Source organism: Thunnus albacares, chromosome 10 (genome assembly GCF_914725855.1).
Source record: "Thunnus albacares chromosome 10, fThuAlb1.1, whole genome shotgun sequence".
NCBI classification, from domain to species: Eukaryota; Metazoa; Chordata; class Actinopteri; order Scombriformes; family Scombridae; genus Thunnus; species Thunnus albacares.
The window spans coordinates 21,505,742-21,523,790 of record NC_058115.1 but is presented as its reverse complement, the minus strand read 5'-3'; the positions used below and the strand labels follow the sequence as shown (position 1 = coordinate 21,523,790).

General features: G+C 41.8%; 1 protein-coding gene across 1 annotated transcript; it reads right to left on the bottom strand.

The window, feature by feature from the left end:
• Positions 1–2,446: 2,446 nt before the first annotated feature.
• Positions 2,447–15,327, bottom strand: apln (apelin). The gene is given in 4 exon segments (XM_044363450.1): positions 2,447–6,593; positions 9,707–9,890; positions 13,407–13,444; positions 15,310–15,327. Coding segments are annotated over 3 exon segments (234 nt in total). The 3' UTR covers positions 2,447–6,593; positions 9,707–9,712.
• Between the last annotated feature and the right edge of the window lie 2,722 nt (positions 15,328–18,049).

The following is an 18,049-nucleotide window of genomic DNA, read 5'->3' as shown; positions in this document are numbered from 1 at the left end:
AGGGCTGGAGCCACTCTCACAGATGGACCTTGAACTTTTTAAAGGGACATCTGGCCTCGCAGTAATGCCCCACCGGCGGCCCTCACTGCCCAGCTACAAACTGTAACTCTATAGCCTCATTGTCACGCTCCATATCCTCCCGCTGACCCCGAGCCCAATTATACAGCTGACCCAGGCTTGATGATATAACCTTGGGCGTCTTTTGGGGGCTGCTGGGGCTCAGGGGTGCACCTCTTGTCTATCATGACATGTCAGCTCTGCGCGTTAACCAGACACTTCCCTGAGTGGTCCCAGTGGGGGTTTAGGAGGAAGAGTGGCTGCCATGCAAGGTCCAGTATATTTCAACACATTGCCTCAGTTAGGTTTGCTTATACATCAACAATATAATGATAAGAAAATAGTGAGTGAAGGTGTCAAATGTGTCATTTTTAGTACAACTTTTTAAAAAATCTTCCTAGTGTTTCCATAAATATTGAGTACGTACATCATAAGCAGAGGAATCTACCGATATTTAATCAAAAAGCAAAGGGTTATAGATTTTTTGACAGGTTTAATCCAGCAGTAGTGTTCCCAAAAAATTTGAAATACAGTATAAATGTTGGGACACAGTGTGTTTACCTCTACTGAAATCTTTTCTGAATGTCAAGCAGCACTAAATGAGGCTCTATTGTATGTAGAAACGACATGTATGCTCGCTGAATCTTTTAGACATATCTATAGTCTCCATGCATGCTCAGCAGCTGCCATGCATTAATGTGCAGCTTGCTTAGTATGCACTATAAGCTCTGGAAAGGCTCCCTGTCACTGGTGATGTGTTCCTTAATGGATGAGGAGTTGATTTACATTTCCAAAGGTATGTGCATAGGCTACAGCAGCGCATGAATATCTGCTGGAAATGGCAGTAAACATGGCTGTTTTTGTTTTTTGTAGAATTTCAGGGCAGCTTCGACTACACAAATGTAGAATACACAAACAAGGGGTTGACATGAAGTAAAATAGTTGAAAAAATGTGAATAAAGCATCTGTGCTCAAGAATTTCTGTTGAGTAAGCAGGAGACTGTTCTTTTCTGATCAGAGCATCCCATTTGCATTTAACTATTGTGTGTTGGCTTGTTGATGTTTCTACTAGGTTGTGTCACTCCTTGTGCTGAACTGAGAGGATGAATGTCAACCTTACATTTCACTCCATTATAACAATTGTACACTGTATTTAACTTGTATCTGTTATTCTCCACCTTTTTCACAACCACACACTAGCGGCACTGGCAGTCTGGGTTGGTCCAGCACTTGGTTCCAGACTGGACTACAACTTTTGGGTGAATTGCCATGATGCTTTGTACATACATTCATGTTCCCCAGAGGATGAAGCCCTCTGATCTTAGTGATCCCCTAACTTTTCCTTTAGCACCATGTGAGGTTGTCATTTTTGTTTTTCAGTGAAATGTCTTGACAACAAAAGGATTGTCATGAAATTTGTTACAGATGTTCAAGTTCCCTGGAAGAAACAGTCTCATGACCTTGGTGATCATCTGACTTTTCATCTCGTGCCACGAGCAGGTTGAAATTCTCACTTTTTCATTTATCTTCACTCCTACAAGATTGGTTGGCACCAGACATTCATTGCTCCCAGATGATTTATCCTGCTGACTTTGATGATCCTCTAACTTTTCCTCTAGCACCATGAGGTTGTTGTTTTTGTTTTTTAGTGAAATGTCTTGACGACAAAAGTATTGTCATGAAATTTGGTACAGATATTCACCAGCAGGTTGAAGTTCTCACTTTTCCATTTAAGTATCTTCACCCCTACAAGATTGCTTGGCACCAGACATTCATTGCTCCCAGACAATTTATCCTGCTGACTTTGATGATCCCCTGACTACTTGTAGTGCCACATGAGGTTCGCATTTGTGGTTTTGAGTAAAAGGTCTCTACAATTACTGGATGGATTGTTATAACTTTGGTAACTTTCCATCTAGCACCATCATGTGCTTTATTTTTTTTTTTAGAGCTAATTAGCATATTGTTGCATGTTGACATGCTAAACTGACTGGTGATCATGGTAAACATGCTAAACATCTGCATATTGACATTGTCATTGTGACCACATGTCTAAGTACAGCCTCGCAGAGCCCCTATATGATATATGTTAACCTTTTAATTTGCTTTTTTCATTTCCCAAAAAAGATTTGACACACACCGTGTTTTCTTAAAATAAGATTTTTAATATTACTTATTATCATAAAGATATATTTACACACTTTACAGAAATAGAAAATAAAAACACAAAGCTACGCATGAAAGGAAAAAATAAAATAAGTACTCCAAGAGCTAAAGCTTATCTTTTATAAATTAGAAACCAAAAGTTCAAATATGTACACAGTATTTCAACCATTTCTGATACACTTGTTTTATTTATTTATTTATGTCATTTATTTTTGCCCAGTTCAACATCAAAACAGAGACAGGGACTGTACATTTGGCCTGGTGAGTAATATGAGCACACACCATAAACAGAATATAAGTTTCAGGAGTAATACATTGTCTTTCAAATGGTATCTGCTTGAGACCTAATAACACTGTTGCGATGGCGTGTAAAGCCTGCAGACTGCATCTCTCCTCAGATTGTTCTGAATGTAGCTGATTTTGGAAACAGTGGTTATATAGATGGAGAATGTGTCACAATCAAGGCAGGAGGGGCCTGTGCTATTCTGGGTGTAGGAAGTCTCATTTTGAGGCTCCAAGATTATGACAGATCATAGCCATTTCCCATGGGAGATAAAATCTAGTTATCCTTTGGATTGCCCAGCCGGTGGAAAAGTGTGAATGCATTGGATTGAATATCAGCCACTTGATCCTGCAGACACCCACTCTGAAGGCCAACATGATACAGTTTGATGGGCTTAGAGATTCACAAGGTAAAATCATGGAATGTGTTTAGTGTGCCAACTCTGTTTCCATTTCCACAATGAGTGAAATGTTTGGTTCAGTGTAACTTTAAAGGAATTGTATCCGGTAGAGAACTGAGAGTATAGAATGACAATAGGATAAATAACATAAAAACCTTGTGTTTTTTGTGATCTTTTAGTGCAGGGGTTGTGTCTATAGCTATTGGGAAACAGAGACCAATGGCTAAGCTAATATTCTATAACCTGCTGCTAGCTTATTCTCGTCTCCACCAGTAACACAAATCTATCTCTCTGCTCATCCCCACTTCTTAAACACTCCCAGCCAAATGCATTTGGACAAAAAGAACTAAACACAAAGGGGCAAGTTCTCAGAACAAACATTTTTTTTTCTACCAGGAAAACATGCTAACAAGTGCATAGGAACATTACTCAGGCCTTGTGATGGTCACAGAGAAGAGGAACTGGAGAGGAAACATTGAGAGGATAGGAATCGTTTCTCTTGTGTAAGCCTTGCTGGAAAAGACCATTAAGGAAAATGGTTTTGCTCCCCGAGCATAATGTATTGGTTTACCATTTCAGTTTGAGCCTGGACGTGCTTGTCCTTCCACACCACAAGGCCCATTAACCTGATGTGCAGGGGAGGGCTGTGGGCTATGATCTACAAGAAAAGAATGCCTGAAAGCTTTCACGTGTCCACGACATATTGTGCTGCAGACTACTTTTCTATTTTGTTACATCCACAAAAGATACAGCTTTTCACACTGTATTCAAAAAGTAAGCTTTGGACAACCAGCTAGACAAGAATCAGACAAAGAAATTGTCACAATACACTGGAAAACCATTCCATACCAAGAGACTCTTGTTTTCAGGGTGTATTTTTCCAGCAGCATAATGGAATTGCAAAAGTGCAGCCTTGCGAACCCATACAGAGAAGTCTTGGAGCAAAGCCACGTCTATTTGTTGGGACTAGTTGACACCGGAGGCTTTGGATCAGTGGGATATTTGGCTTTGATTTTTGGATTCAACTGATAACCAGACAAAGGTTCAAAGGGTACTTTACATAAACATTGGTTTGCTCTGGTCTCTGAAAGGGCAGCATGGCTGGTGCAGATGGTGAGGATACATTCATGAAGAACAGTGCGGATACAGACGTTGCTCGGCTCCGTAACAATAACTTCTGAGATGGGGAAATATTGATTTGAACCCCTTTTCATGACCCAGTCTACTTCCAGCATCCCAACTCCTGCGGCTCAGAACTTCCATCCCCAGCTCATATCTTCCTACTATCTTCCCCAATAATACATGAGACATCCTGAGAAAAGCTGTCTCATACCCAAGGAGCATTAATGAAATCTACATCTCTGTCTGAGAGGGTATGAAAAAATAATGGTGGAACTGAAATTATTACTCTTCACAGTGCCCTAGGATTTAATACATTTTTAATCAAGGTGAGCTTGGCTGGGTGGATTACCACTGTGATTTTAGATGCTCTCTTAATAAAAGCTTCTCATGCTGGGACTGAGAAGACTCTGCATTTTATTATAATATTTGCATGAGACATGGCGAGAGGGAAAGAGTGTTGGAAATCTAGTTTAACCAGCCAGTCGCTTATCTGGTCAAAACTGCCTTGAATAAGGGTGTTTGCTGATTGTAATGTTGTGTATTTAAAATCAGGTTTAAATCCGAATGAAAAAAAAATTAGGAAGTTGCTACGCACACCTAATACACAACAAACGACTGGAAGGTGGCTGCTCTACAGGTTAATATGTTACATGGTTACACACTGAATCAGCAGGGGTTTGGGGATCGGAAAGGGGGAAGGGTGTGGTTTCAGTCTAAGCCAATTTAACAATGAGCTCAGACTAAGTGGCCCCGGCCAGCCTTGGGGAGATCCATCTGAAAAAGATTAACTCTAGGATTTAATGAGCGTAATGATCAAAGCCACGACCACCTGTGCTGTGGAAGGGCAGACTAGAAAGGCAACTGTACCCAACATAATGTAGGGAAAGGATCTGGAAAATGACTGAATCTGGATACATGGCTATATTGGTGTATACATAGAGGGAGAGTAAAGATACAGTATACGAAAATATGCTCATATAAGCTTTAAATGTACTGTATGTTTGTGTTTTTGTTAAATAAATGCGCAAAATAGACTGCTCTAGTACAAGCCTCTATCACAGCACCCTGAGAAAAAAAGAAATAAAACTACTTAAACACAGAAATAAACATAAACAGTAATATAATATATTCCAGTATGATGGAAAGGCATAGCATTTCGTCAGTGAAAGATATCGGTCACAGGGTCAAACCAGCCTTATGCTGAATATTAACACAGCCAGAGCACTAGTGGTAGGCTGATCATGGTGGCATTTTAACTGAGCTGATGCTTGCTGTGATGTTTGTCTGTTTTGTTTTTTTTTTGGTCTAATTTAACTCCTCCGTGCTAACATTGTCTCACGTGTGTTTTCTGTTTGCAGAAATTTAAAATGCATAATGTGTCAGTGTATCAAGACTTCAAACAAGAGGTAATGTGTTTCTCATTTCTCCCTAACCCTTTCATTCTTTCGTTCCTGGCAGCATTGTGGAGAAGGTTATTATTTGGCACTTCATTAAAAGGCAAGGTGGCCTGTCGGTGGAGCAGACCGCCCCTGCCAGTTAACAGTCGTGTAGAGCAGCTGCGCAGGGCAGCAGTGTGGTGAGAAGGCTGGGGATTGGGGACAGGATTGGGATTGGGATTTGGGGTCAAAGGACTCATCCAAGGTGGGACATGTTACAGTAACCTTGAGCGCATCAGTAAACCCCCCAAGGTGTTAATGAGTTCAGAAACACCAAAATAGCTTTGGATTAAAGAATCTCCTAAATGAAGGAATTATTCTGTCACTTAAATAGATTGTTTTGACAATATGTGCTCTCTTTTCAGTCCAACTTTACTTTGCATGTGGACGCACTCATTAGGAGGTACAAAGCACCATTAATAATGATAATTAAGCAAAGTCATGATGTTGTTTAGATGTAACGCTCTTGCTTTTCCATATTAAACATGAAACATTTGATTCCTTTTCGCAGCAGACATCCAGAGTATCAAGTGAACTTAATGTTTGCTATTGTCAACTATTAAAACTGACACTGCCCTTCCGCATGATTAGAGCCCTCTCCCACTAGTAAAGCCACTAAGTAGCTACACAGCAATGAAACTAGCGGCTGCAGTAACCTTGAATCTGAGAGATGGGAAAACTACACTGTGGAGAAGTGACAGATGCTTTAAGACTCAGATTGTTTTGACCGGGCTCCCTCTCCACCACATGTCATGCAAAGTGTTTGAGACACACAGGGAGACTGCTATGATTGGGCTCTATTAAGCAAATGATAGGAAAAAAAAACACTTGGGAGAAGACAGAGATAGATAAGTAGTTAGGGAGTGAGAGAAGGAGAGAGACAGAGAAATAGAATCTGATAGCTCGGGCTAAATACCTCCCACCCCCCTTCCCTGCCCCCAATTCCTCCTAGAGCTGAGGGTGAGCGGCTTGTCCTGATTTTTTGTGGACAGAGTTGCTTGAAGAACCAGCAGGTGCTATGGACATCACTCTTCAGGCTGGGCAAGCGTAGGCCCTTCGTTGCAAGGCCCCCCAAGGCAAAGGAAGAGCATAGAAATCAGAACCTGGGGGAGGGCGCTCAAAGCAGTGCCTGCAAAACAAGAAAATAAAACAGGAAAGTGCCGTCAGCGTGTGTTTTTTTTGTTTCCTAAAAAACATTTCATGAGTCATGCAGACAATTTCAATTTCCTCCCCAATAAGGGTGCCCCTCTAGGCATCTCTACTGTTATCTTGCACCAGAACAACTATAAACAGTGGACATGGACATGTTCCAACCAGATATCACGATCTTTGATAGAAAAGTGAGGCAGGGGAAAAGAAAAACAATTGTATATCTCATTGTGATTCACAAGCCCAACATTATACTACAATCGGGGTACTGGCTCACTCCTTGTCAATGGGAAAATCTTTTATCTTCCTTCGCCTTTTATCTTGTCCTGTCTTGTGATAATTTCCAGAGATTTCACGTGAGTAGTGCAAACCTTGTTGCATGACAACAAGGTTCATTCACCGATAAGAGTCTGCTCTTGTTTCGAGATGGCATATTTCTGAAGTCATGTAATGCCCGGAGAACTGATGTATGTATATCTAATCTCCATTGAGTTATATTGCTGTTTGTTGTTCTGTCTTTTGTGCTGTTTGGGTCTGCAGGATGATCTCAGTGTAGCAGCTCCTTGAAGTCATGGTGTGTCACAGAGGGAGTGTATGGGAGGAGTTGCAGACCTGCTCTACATTTTTTCTGATGGAAAACTCTTTGGAAGACTCATTCACCGAGTTTTCTCACACTGAGGGTCTCAAGGGGCTTTTGTAAATTGCCTGCGGCTTTAAATCTGTAATATCCTGTCGTCTTTTAGACTGTCACTGGCATGGCTTAGATCCAAGAGTTGTAATAGCACATTCGGATCTGAGTCTACTCAGATGCTCAAGAGGATGACCGGGGTCGCCATCTTTCTTCTTGGAGTCCCTCACATCTGGAATGTGTAATGATGAAAAGGCAAACTTTGCCTCAGGTGTCTTAGAGAATAAAAGATGAGCTGCTTTTGACACTGAAATGGGGAGATGTTGCTAAATAGGATGGGCACTGTCACATCCAACATTGTTCTTAATCTCTACTTAAACAGAGCAGCAGTTAGGTTTAGGCCAGTAATGACGTATCCACATTCAGTCTGTCTGCCTATGAGTCTCACCGGTCCTCAGCTGGGTGTCTCCACTGAAGTCTAGCTTTGATCATAAAACTTTGTGTTTGAGCGAAACAAAATGCATCACCAGCTGCTTGCAGAGGTGTTTTTCCTATCATCAGAAGTAGAGCAGAGCCTTTCAAGTTGATGTGTTGTCAGATCGACTTGATGGATAGATTGACGCTAGATATCAGGCCTTGTGGAGAATTAATTCCTCCAGTCAGATAGCATCCTGCCTGGGAAAAAAGAACTAACTCAGAAGACTTTTTGGAATCATTTACTGTGGTCGTTGATTCCTCTTAAATGCTGCTAATGCAAAGCCTGATTCACACGCTTGTCAGGTTGGGGTAAACTGGCATGCAATGGTATGCACAGAAATCCTTGAACGAGATGAACTTTGAGCCGGAGAGGGAAGTGAACAAGAAAGGGAAATCATCAGCATGTTGTGGTTTAAGAGGTGTTTGCGGAGACAGCATTGTGACTCACTGAGCCGTTCACTTTTACAGAGCTTCACAACTTCCTGAAGCTCCCCTTATTGTGTGGCCGGCACTCTGGCACCGAACACAAGCACTGACCACTCAACTCGCAGAGAGGATTCTCACATTTTATTGGCAGTCCGAGGAAATTTGGAGGACTCATGTTGTCCTTCAAGTGCACACTGCCCTGGCTTGGCCCTTACTCATTGTTTTCCCCTTTGTGCTGCTGCTTCTTAAGTCCCGTTTGGGAAACGGGAATGAGCTCAAAAGAAGTCCAAAAACACAAAAAGCAACATTGATCCATAATTCACCATAGATTGTAAAACCTTAGAGAAAAGAGTTTCCAAACTTCTTTGGCTTTGATCCCCTTTCCTTAAAACTGATTAACCATGCCTTGACACTCTCTGGCTGCAGCTTCGTCTCACTACAGCTTTAATTTATGGCGGCCCTTTGCAGGTCAGTGTTGTATGGTCGGCACCTCCTGCAGGGATATTGTGTCTTGTCGAGTTTCCCTGTCTCTCACAGCGTCTGGGAGAGACATGTGAATGGCTCCTGTGCTTCTTAATGCACGGACATAATTGTACTGCTGTTGCCTTTCATTCACAGAGACATGCTAACATTAGTAAGTGCTTAGACAGTTTTAATCTGTATATACTGTAAATTTGATCATGCTGTTTAATTGGCGGTTGTATGTTTTAGTTTCTCAATGTCGCTTGATCTGTTTTTGCTGAAATACAGTGTTTGTTTTGGTTCAGCATAGAAAATCAAACTGTGAAAAGGTGATAAGTAAAATATTATCTCTGATTTTGGATGAAAGAGTTTTCACATGAAGGATTGTTTTACTTGACAGTGAGTTAAACATTCCTTCATGCAAAGAGGCTGAGCTGGGAAACCCAACTCTGAAATGTATTATCTTTGGTAAAAGGTTTTAATTGACTTAATCAGATGGAAAGAAAAGATTTATTTCAGCTGAATTGACTGAAAGGTTATGTTTCTAGTTATAACCGTCTCCCATATGAGGAAATAAATGACGCAGCCTTAAAAACAACCTAAGAAGGCAGGCAAGCTGGTAGGCTAAAGTCCAATAATCTGTTAAGACATGCACTTTTTCCAAAGCCAACAATAACATCCTTGTAGTGGGGTTGAGTCTAGCTGTGATGGTCCATAACAGATTTTCCAGTATTCCTAGAAGAGTTTTACTTTCCCATTCATCATCAAAAACATCCGAAATGTTTCTGCCAAGTAATTCAGGACTCAACATCATTCCTTTTAAAAATTCCTCTAAGTAATTGTATTTCCCCACTAGTCAGCAGCTATGATTTAATATAACGGGAAATGTTTTTGCTCCTTTTCTCTCGAGAAATGTGCAGCTCTGACCCGACAGAAACTCTGAGAGAAAGTTGGTCAGTTAGCCAAACACAGCAAATATTGGCGCATAATTTTACTGCCCTTTACTGCCTGACACTGACTGTTTTACTACAGGTTTGATGGCACGCTCTGCCAACAAAACCTAACGAGCGTCTTCTCACCCCCGACTGTTAGAAACTCACCTTGCTCTAGAATGGCATGGGCCCCTTGTGGGAAAGACGGGGCCGTGGGCGTCTCCTCTTCCAGCCGGCTGGTCTGTGGGTCTGACCGCCCCTCGCAGGGTTTTGCTGGACCAGCTTTCTCACCGTAGCCGCCTCTTCCAGCTCTCTGCCATGCTCCGTGGAGGCCATGGGACCTGGAGAACACACACACGAAGGGGAGAACAATTAGATCCCAGAAAATGGCCTCTTCAGCCTCCTCTCACCCAAAGTATCACATTTTGATTATGAGTCAAGTCCATCCATGCCTGAAGAAAATGCAAAATCCTAAGAGGGATTACAGAGGTAATGGATGAGGAAACAAGAGACATGTACAGATAACTATGTATGTGTGTGTGTGGGCCTCTTAAAGCCCACCCAGCATTGTAGTTCATCAAGTCAGTGTGGTGCACCCAAAGCCCAGCAGATAGTCTTAGTCCTGGCTGAAGCAGGAAACCCAAACCCTTCCTTGTGTCTCATGTCTCTGTCACTCTCCCTCAAGATTACAAACACCATGCAGCACCAGACCTTGCAGAGGTGCATCCTGTCTCGGTGTTTGATCCAAGATTAGAGATGAGCTTAATAGCTATGTGTGTGTGTGTGTGTGTGTCTGTCAGAGAATGTGTGTGAATATCTTAGGTGTGTGTGAACATGTGCATGTGTGTGTTTGAGAGTGATCCCAGATGTTCTCAGTCATCTCTCAATAAGTGTGGCCTGATCCCCTTAAGCCCCTCTTTTCCAAACGGTTAGGTCCACCTCAAGTGTCTCTATAACCTTTGGGCCAATCATAAACTGAGAGACCCCCTCTTGGAGAACCAGAGATCTGGCCAGAGAATGTTTTGCAGCACTTGTAATGGGAGATTTCACATGGGTGATCTTTCACACTATTCCAAGTTTTTTAGTCCAATGAAATCTGAGTAAAAACAGAGCAGGATTTTTTTATTTGGTCCTGTCAAAGTGATTAAATATCTCAGTGACCAGGTATTGTTGGTGTTACTTATAGAGCGATCCATTTTTAATTTTAATGAACAATTGAATGTACGTAATCATTCATTACTCTCATAAACAATCTAAATTACTGAAATGGAGCTGTGTAGATGTGATTTAAGAGGTACTTTGTTATTTAGTATTGCACTTTAGTAAAGTTGAGGGACTCACAAGAGAGATTTACAAAAGAGTGTAGCAGAGGAAGAGTTATCATGACTCACTGGATCCTGCACTCCCCATAATGGAACTCAAAAGCGTTATTTTTTATGCTGCATTCACGCTATGTCAGATGGATGGGAAGGTTTGGAAAGATTCCCACGTCACGGACTTTTGAGTGTCATCTGGTAACTCGGAGGTTGTATGATATCTAAGTTGTGTTGGATCAGGGTTTAAAATACTGTGTATTGGCAAAATTACATTATATCCATTAAATTTAAGTTTAATTACATTGAACAACAGACCTAAACGCAAGGTATCCAAGTTTGCTTGGTTTTCAGCCACTTCCGTATTATCAAGTCGGGTATATAAAAGCTTTCAGAAAAATCCCAGTTTCCCAGTTGTAATTATGACTTGGAGGTTGATGTGAACACTGTTCACAAGCCGAAAACTTGTAATTATGATAACTTCAATATGTAATGAACGCGGCATTGATTACCCTTTTTAGACCACCCTATTATGCAACTGTACAGGTCGAGTAGTATTCATGGTGTTGAGTAAACTGATCCTTACGTGCAACAATCACTTTCCCAAATTCGTATAATGTTCAACTTCCTCAGAGCCAAATGGCCACCTTTTGTCAAGAGGAACTACAAGTTCCCATTTGGCATTTTCCGTCAAAGCTGATTGACATCACTCATCTGGGGTTATGACATCCCAGTCTCCTCTCTTCAGAGACACTGACACCATCTTTAGTCTTAGAATGACCTTTTTTTGGGTTTACGAGGTCTTGGGTGAGGATGCAGCTTAAGATAAGTCACCCAGTCGACTGCAGAGGTGGGGAGAAGCAGCAAGTTTACTGAATACAGCATTTGAGCAGCTTACAAAAGATATGATGATGCTAGGCTCCCTGGTCCCTTAAAGTTATTTTCAGCAATTTTAGTTCAGTATATTTATGTGTGGCAGAGTGGTGATATCTCTGGTGGTTATATGAACAAGGCACAGCTGTGACCTTATGAACGTGGACTGATTGAGACTTTAAAAAACTGCCTCTAAAACCTGCCTACTGCGTAAAAAACCACTTCAGCTTCTCTAACAGCCAAGATCAATTTGTTTGAATAGAGGGCAGCTTTCTTCAAGAGCAGACTTCAAAATGTCATTAGAAGCAAGGCAACGTTTCTCTGTAGCCTTTCTTAATTAACGACCTTCAGCTGTGGCATATTGAAGGAAATTTTAAAAGAACAACTTCCACTGAAATGGAGGAAACAGAGAAGGGTTTCTAGCTTTCAGCTTTCAACAATGGTGAACTGCATGACTGAGCTAGACAGCTTGTTGAATGTTTTGAATGTATATCCCTGAAACGCCAGACATCTCAAGTTCCATTTCCACACTAATCTTCTTCTGCGAGCACATTACACACTATATTTGTGGGCGAACACTGGGCTAATTCATTTGCAGCAGGGAAAAGTCTCTGTTGCATATTTCCGCATCCAAAGCCCATCTTTGCCCCTAGGAGCACTAATCTGCACATTATCCTTTTGTTATTGTTCCAGATACAGAGTGAATGAGCGACGTTCACACATTCTGAAGGCATTCAGCTCATTTCTTTCAAATCCAAGGGGTTGAATGTTAATACACTCTGTGTTTGAGTAGATTTTGAGGCTAACAGAAGTATTATGAGGAGGCCCTGCTTCCCTTTCGCCCCTAAAAACACCCTTAGCATTAAGAGGTAGAAGGCTGTAGTCTAGCAGTTTGCTAGAACTAGTCAATACAATGCTGCATTCGTTGGACCACGTTTTGAAGGAAAAAGTTGTTTTAGCTGTTACGAACGGTCACGCTTTCAGTCAGTATCTCTTCAAACATATTCACATTTGTATACATGAGAAAGTGACAGAAGTAATTGTGTGAAGAAAAGAAAAGAAAAGAAAAGAGAACAGAAAAGTTAAAATCCTGCAAACTGTCTCATCTCTGCACACCTGACCAATTGCTGCGTTAAAAGTTACCAAATCCAACGTTAGAAAGATGTGGAGGGGTAAAGGGTTTCAGATACTATTGGACGATTTGACAACCGCTGCGTTAAAGCACACTGACACCTTCAATGTCTTACAGTGATACCCGCTGTAAATACTATGTTACACAACGCCCAACTGCAGCTGATCTTTGAGCGACGGTGCCGCAAATGCATACATGGAGTCGCACTTGGCCGCTACACACACATACACACACACACACACTGCAATGTGAGATGGTTAAGTAATTGTACTTCGGCTGACACAACTCATCTGCTGTTCCTCTCCAGGTGGCTCAGGCTGTTATAACTCAGGTCCATAATGAGACAATTTAGATGTCTCCTGCTATGGAAAGCTGTCAGCCACTGCTCGGCACCGAGATTTTGAAGGGAGAACATCTTGTGATTCTCCTGACAAATCTCAACCATCCAATCTGGCTACAGGATGGAAAAGTGTAATGAAAGCTGCTAAAAATAAGCTAGGCCCCAGTGATAACACTGGCAGTATAGATTAACTCTTGCAGCCTGTAGGGAGAGCATCACAATGTGACAGATATGACATACAGCAACAGCTAGCTTCATATCTCTACCCATCTGTAGTGGAATACGTATAGATTGAATGTGGCAGCATCTGTTGCATCAGGATAAGACCTTTTGATTGTTGCCATGGCAGGTCTATCATTGGATAATGCATATTTCATTTCCATAAACAAAGATATCTCAGCTATCTTATTGCTCTGAAATTGGATCCAGTCTCTGTAGTATCCCATTTGATCTTTTCCCATGAGACATTCCCATGTTTATGTTCAGCTGGTAAAACAGTAAAACGGTAGGATAACACACTGTATGTCTCACAACACTAAGCCTCTTATCTCTTCTTCTGATGACCTTGGAGCCCCTGGTTTTGCCCTCTTTCCACCAAATCTCAACACTTCTTTCCCCGGTTGGTAATTCCCTAATTAAAGTTTAATAAAGGGGGAATTTCAGGAATGCCTGGTTATTGCTGCTACTGGTTGCATGACTGCCTCCTTTTTAAAAAGAGGAAGAATAGGACAGGAGAGGTAGAGGCAGAGGCAGAGAAGAAAATAGTTGACAGTGTCACAAACTGGCCAGTCTCCAGACGAATGATGAATAGCTGGTTGGCTGCTCCCTAATTCCCCGCCCTAGTTTCACCACCACCTCCTAAGGTGATATCTGTTATGTTGTCTTTTTCAAATGGCCGGCGCTCTGTCTTATTATGGCCCAGCGGAAAGTGGAATACTGACAGCTTATCCCTGTTGAATCTGCAACAGTCCATCAGTGGAGCCTGGAGAGATATACATCTCCCAGCACTTGTCCATCCAGTCAGAGAAGAGAAATGGCTGTCCTCTGGTTTAATGCCAAGTTCATCAACTGCCCTCATAGCTGGCAAGAGCAAACTGTATATCACAGTGCTGTGTGTCAATGCAGGAACACAGACAGCATGGCAAATGGGCTAGAGCTGCTTATTAATAGTTGTAAAGCTGATTTGTGTGTATCGACTGCCAAAACGACCACATAACAAATGTCTGCACTTGTAAATGCAGCCGCAGCATAATGGTTTTTCTGCCACTAGGACGTAAGAGATTAAACTGTACCAGCATGTGAGTTTAACTACAGCAACAAGTACACAGAGGAAAGTGTTGCATCCAATGTAAACATGCACCAGTCAAGCATGGCCACCAAAATTTAATCCATGCTGTGTTTAATTTTCTCTGTGTCACCGCAAATTGATTTGCTGTCCTCTTGAATCTTATCTGTTTGTTTACTCGTCTTGCTCATCACTCTCAGTCACACTGATTATGAATCAATTGTGTGCAATCTCATTGATCCATTGTCACGGTTGGCTGAGCATCTCAAAAACATTTCATACCTCCTCTGTGTTTGTTTTTTTGTTTGTTTTGTTTTTACTGTTCCTACATCACTTATCTGACACTTCGGCAACACAAATATTGCTCACTGCGGTTGTATCTTGATGTGTAAACAAACAGCTGGCAGAGTGGGGACAGGTCGGTACTGGACCGAGAGGAGAAGAGAGGAGTTAGCTGTATGAGCCCACAGTGTTTTTCTACTTCATCTTGCGGCATCAAAAACATTGTAAATGAACAAAGTAGTTTATTACACATATGATTGTGCTTGTGGCAAAGCTCTATGGTCAGTTAGTTGGTCCACCACTTTGGTCCAGACTGTAATATGTCAACAACTATTGGCTGGATTACCAGTAGATAGATAGATCAGCATCAGCTGTACTTTGCATTTAATGCTAATTAAAAAACATTTGCATGCTAACATGCTAAACTAAGATGGTACCTACTAAACATCAGCATATTAGCATGCTGGTCAGGGCACAGAATTAGCACCAACCACCAGTCAATTAATGGTAAAATATGCAAGTGGCTGGTAGATTTTTTTCACTCACCAGCATTTGAACATTCATAAGCTATTTGGCCAGTGGACAAAAAAGTTAATTTTGTACCCTGATGCTGGTGTTACCACTTGCACAACTGTACAGTCTGACAGAGCTGCTAACGTGGCTGCAGACTTTTTTCTGTCTGTATTGAGATTCTCTCTCTGTTAGCAGTATAATTGGATTAAATCAGAAACTAAGTCACAGGTCTTGCCCTCTCTTCCCAATAAAATGTCTTATTAACATGCCCTAAACACTACTAATAAAGCATTCCTCAACAACATATTCTAATATAATGGTGGATTGGATTTCTATTGCAAAAACAAACACGGCACTATTACTAATATTTGCTTGACATGCACAGCATAATATAAAGACAGCAACATTATTTGTGTGTAAATCAGAGGTAGTTGTAGCATATTATGTGCGTGTGTAATCCTTATGGGTAACAAAACAATATTTGTGTTAGCGGGAGAGAGGAAGAATAAATACCCTGGTGTGTGTAGCCATGGTTATTACCATGACGTTGGAGGAGCAGGCCTGCTGTCTCCTTCGTGTGCCTCCCTCCTTCATTCACTAAAAGCAGAGGAGTAGCTTTAGCTAATGAATCCCTCCATAGCATGCCATTACCACAGACATACTAACCCACACAACCAGACTGAGACATGTCATGGACAAAAATGCTTCCCACTGCATAAGCACATTAGAGGATCAGGATTATTTAGCCAAGGATGAGATGTGTTAATTGTGCCAAACATTCTCTTAACCTAGAATAAGCCCCAGCACTGCTATAGCATCGCACTGGGGATTTGTTAGCTGCCTGATAGCCTCCCCACACATTCATCCAGCATATATGGAATGGTGCCTAACCAAGGAGGCAGTCCCTTGTTGTTCAGCTTTCACAATCCAACATTTAGTGTCGGAAATTCTGCTTATCGCATGCCTACCAGTAAGTCTGGGCCTTGGCAGAAACTGGTACCAATTGCTTGCCGACTTTCAGACCACGTTACCATGGCAGCCACCATGAAAGGCGCTCAGTTTGGAGCAAAAAAGAATGACATTGTCAGCTGAAATCGACCAGGTTCTCAATTTACAGACATTGTTGCACACAGTCTGAATTCATGACCAGCCCTCTGACTGTGCGTGTGATGTTTTTAACCTCCTCTGGGGGCCACCGCTCTTGGCCTCTGAGTGTTCGTCTCAGGGGGGGTTTGTTTTGGTCGTGAGCACTTTCTTTTATTTCTGTCGGGGACTGTTTGATATGCAGCATTGTTGTACTGTGATAATGCTAGGCTTGTGGCTGAGCTGAAGGCTTGCTTTGTCTTTACAAACTCCTATGAGGAAACCAAAGTGCATGAAAAGTTGCTCCCATTAGTGCAGCTTTTTTACCCTGCCCTAAAAGCAACCCCCCACTCTCACTGAGGGCTCAGAACAAATTAAAAACAAACTGCGCAGCCCACTAGTTTCTGGCTTTCTGCAGATGTCCCTTTGAGTCAGTCAGCTGCCTGTGAAGTGTGGTGCTATATGCTCCTGAATTAGAGAGTGTATGAAATGATGAGGTGTGAGACTGCGTACTCTGCTATGATCAGTGCGTACTCCGCTATGATCAGAGCGCTGTGAGTTCAAAGGGCCGGCAGCAGTATTGAGCCAGCTAATGAAGCCACTGACTCCCCTCACCACTTGACTGCCTGTTGGTTTATTCACAATCCCACTCAAGTTGGAGGGGTGAATTTGTGGCTACAAGGTTACTGCAGGTTGGAGCCTACTGAACATGAGCAGTTAGAGAGGGAAACACAAAATAACCTCTTCAAAACTTTCCTCCAGGACTGTCAGAAAGGTTGAGGGCAGGAAAAGGAGAGATGCTGCTGTTGCTGTTTTCTGTGAACAGTAGCAGGCTGAATTTATGCGCATGGCAGGTACAGTAGGTAGGTGAGGCTACCAACCGTTGCCCTAATCTCCAGAGATTGCATGTCAAGGGCAAAGGGATTCTCCAACCATCCGTTTCCATGGGCACGCTAATCAGATGTGAAACACAGCCCCTCCCCTCTCCTGTGTCATCACTCCCCCCATGCTGTGAACCTGCGTGCTTTCTCCCATTTGAGATGTGGGAGAAAGAGAGAAACAGAAAGAGGGAGAAAAACGTCACTGCGCAGGGTTCACTGCAGCTCCGGATGCCTGAGGGGACCATCGCCTCTCCCCACAGCATATACAGAACTATTAAAGGAAAATAGCAGCAACATTGCATCAGACTCTATTACCTCTCAACCAAACTAAAGAATATAAAACAATGGCTCCGACACTTAAAGATAAACTGGATAGATTAATTCACACGGTTTATTATCACCTGCAGTAACTATTTTAGTGATACTGGTATGTTGTGAAATGTATGCTTAATCACATGCAAAGTAATGAAACTGAGGTTTAATGCGATGAGATCTGTTCCATTGTTATCGCATTTCATTAGACAAAACTATTCAAATATGTCAAATAATACCTCACTAAATGATTTTGTTTGTTTTTAATGATATTTTGCTTGGAATCATACATTTTGACAGCAGACTTTTCAAAAAGTATGATACAAAATTACCATATTATCACAATACCCCTGAAAGCTGCAGTTAAATAACCTTTAAGGAAGCTTTTTAGTAGGTACAACATGGTGCTAGAGAGATTTAATGTTTTGTAGCACAAACAACAATACTTTATAGCAAAGAGATAAATATGTCTATAATGATGATAGCTGATGTTTTTA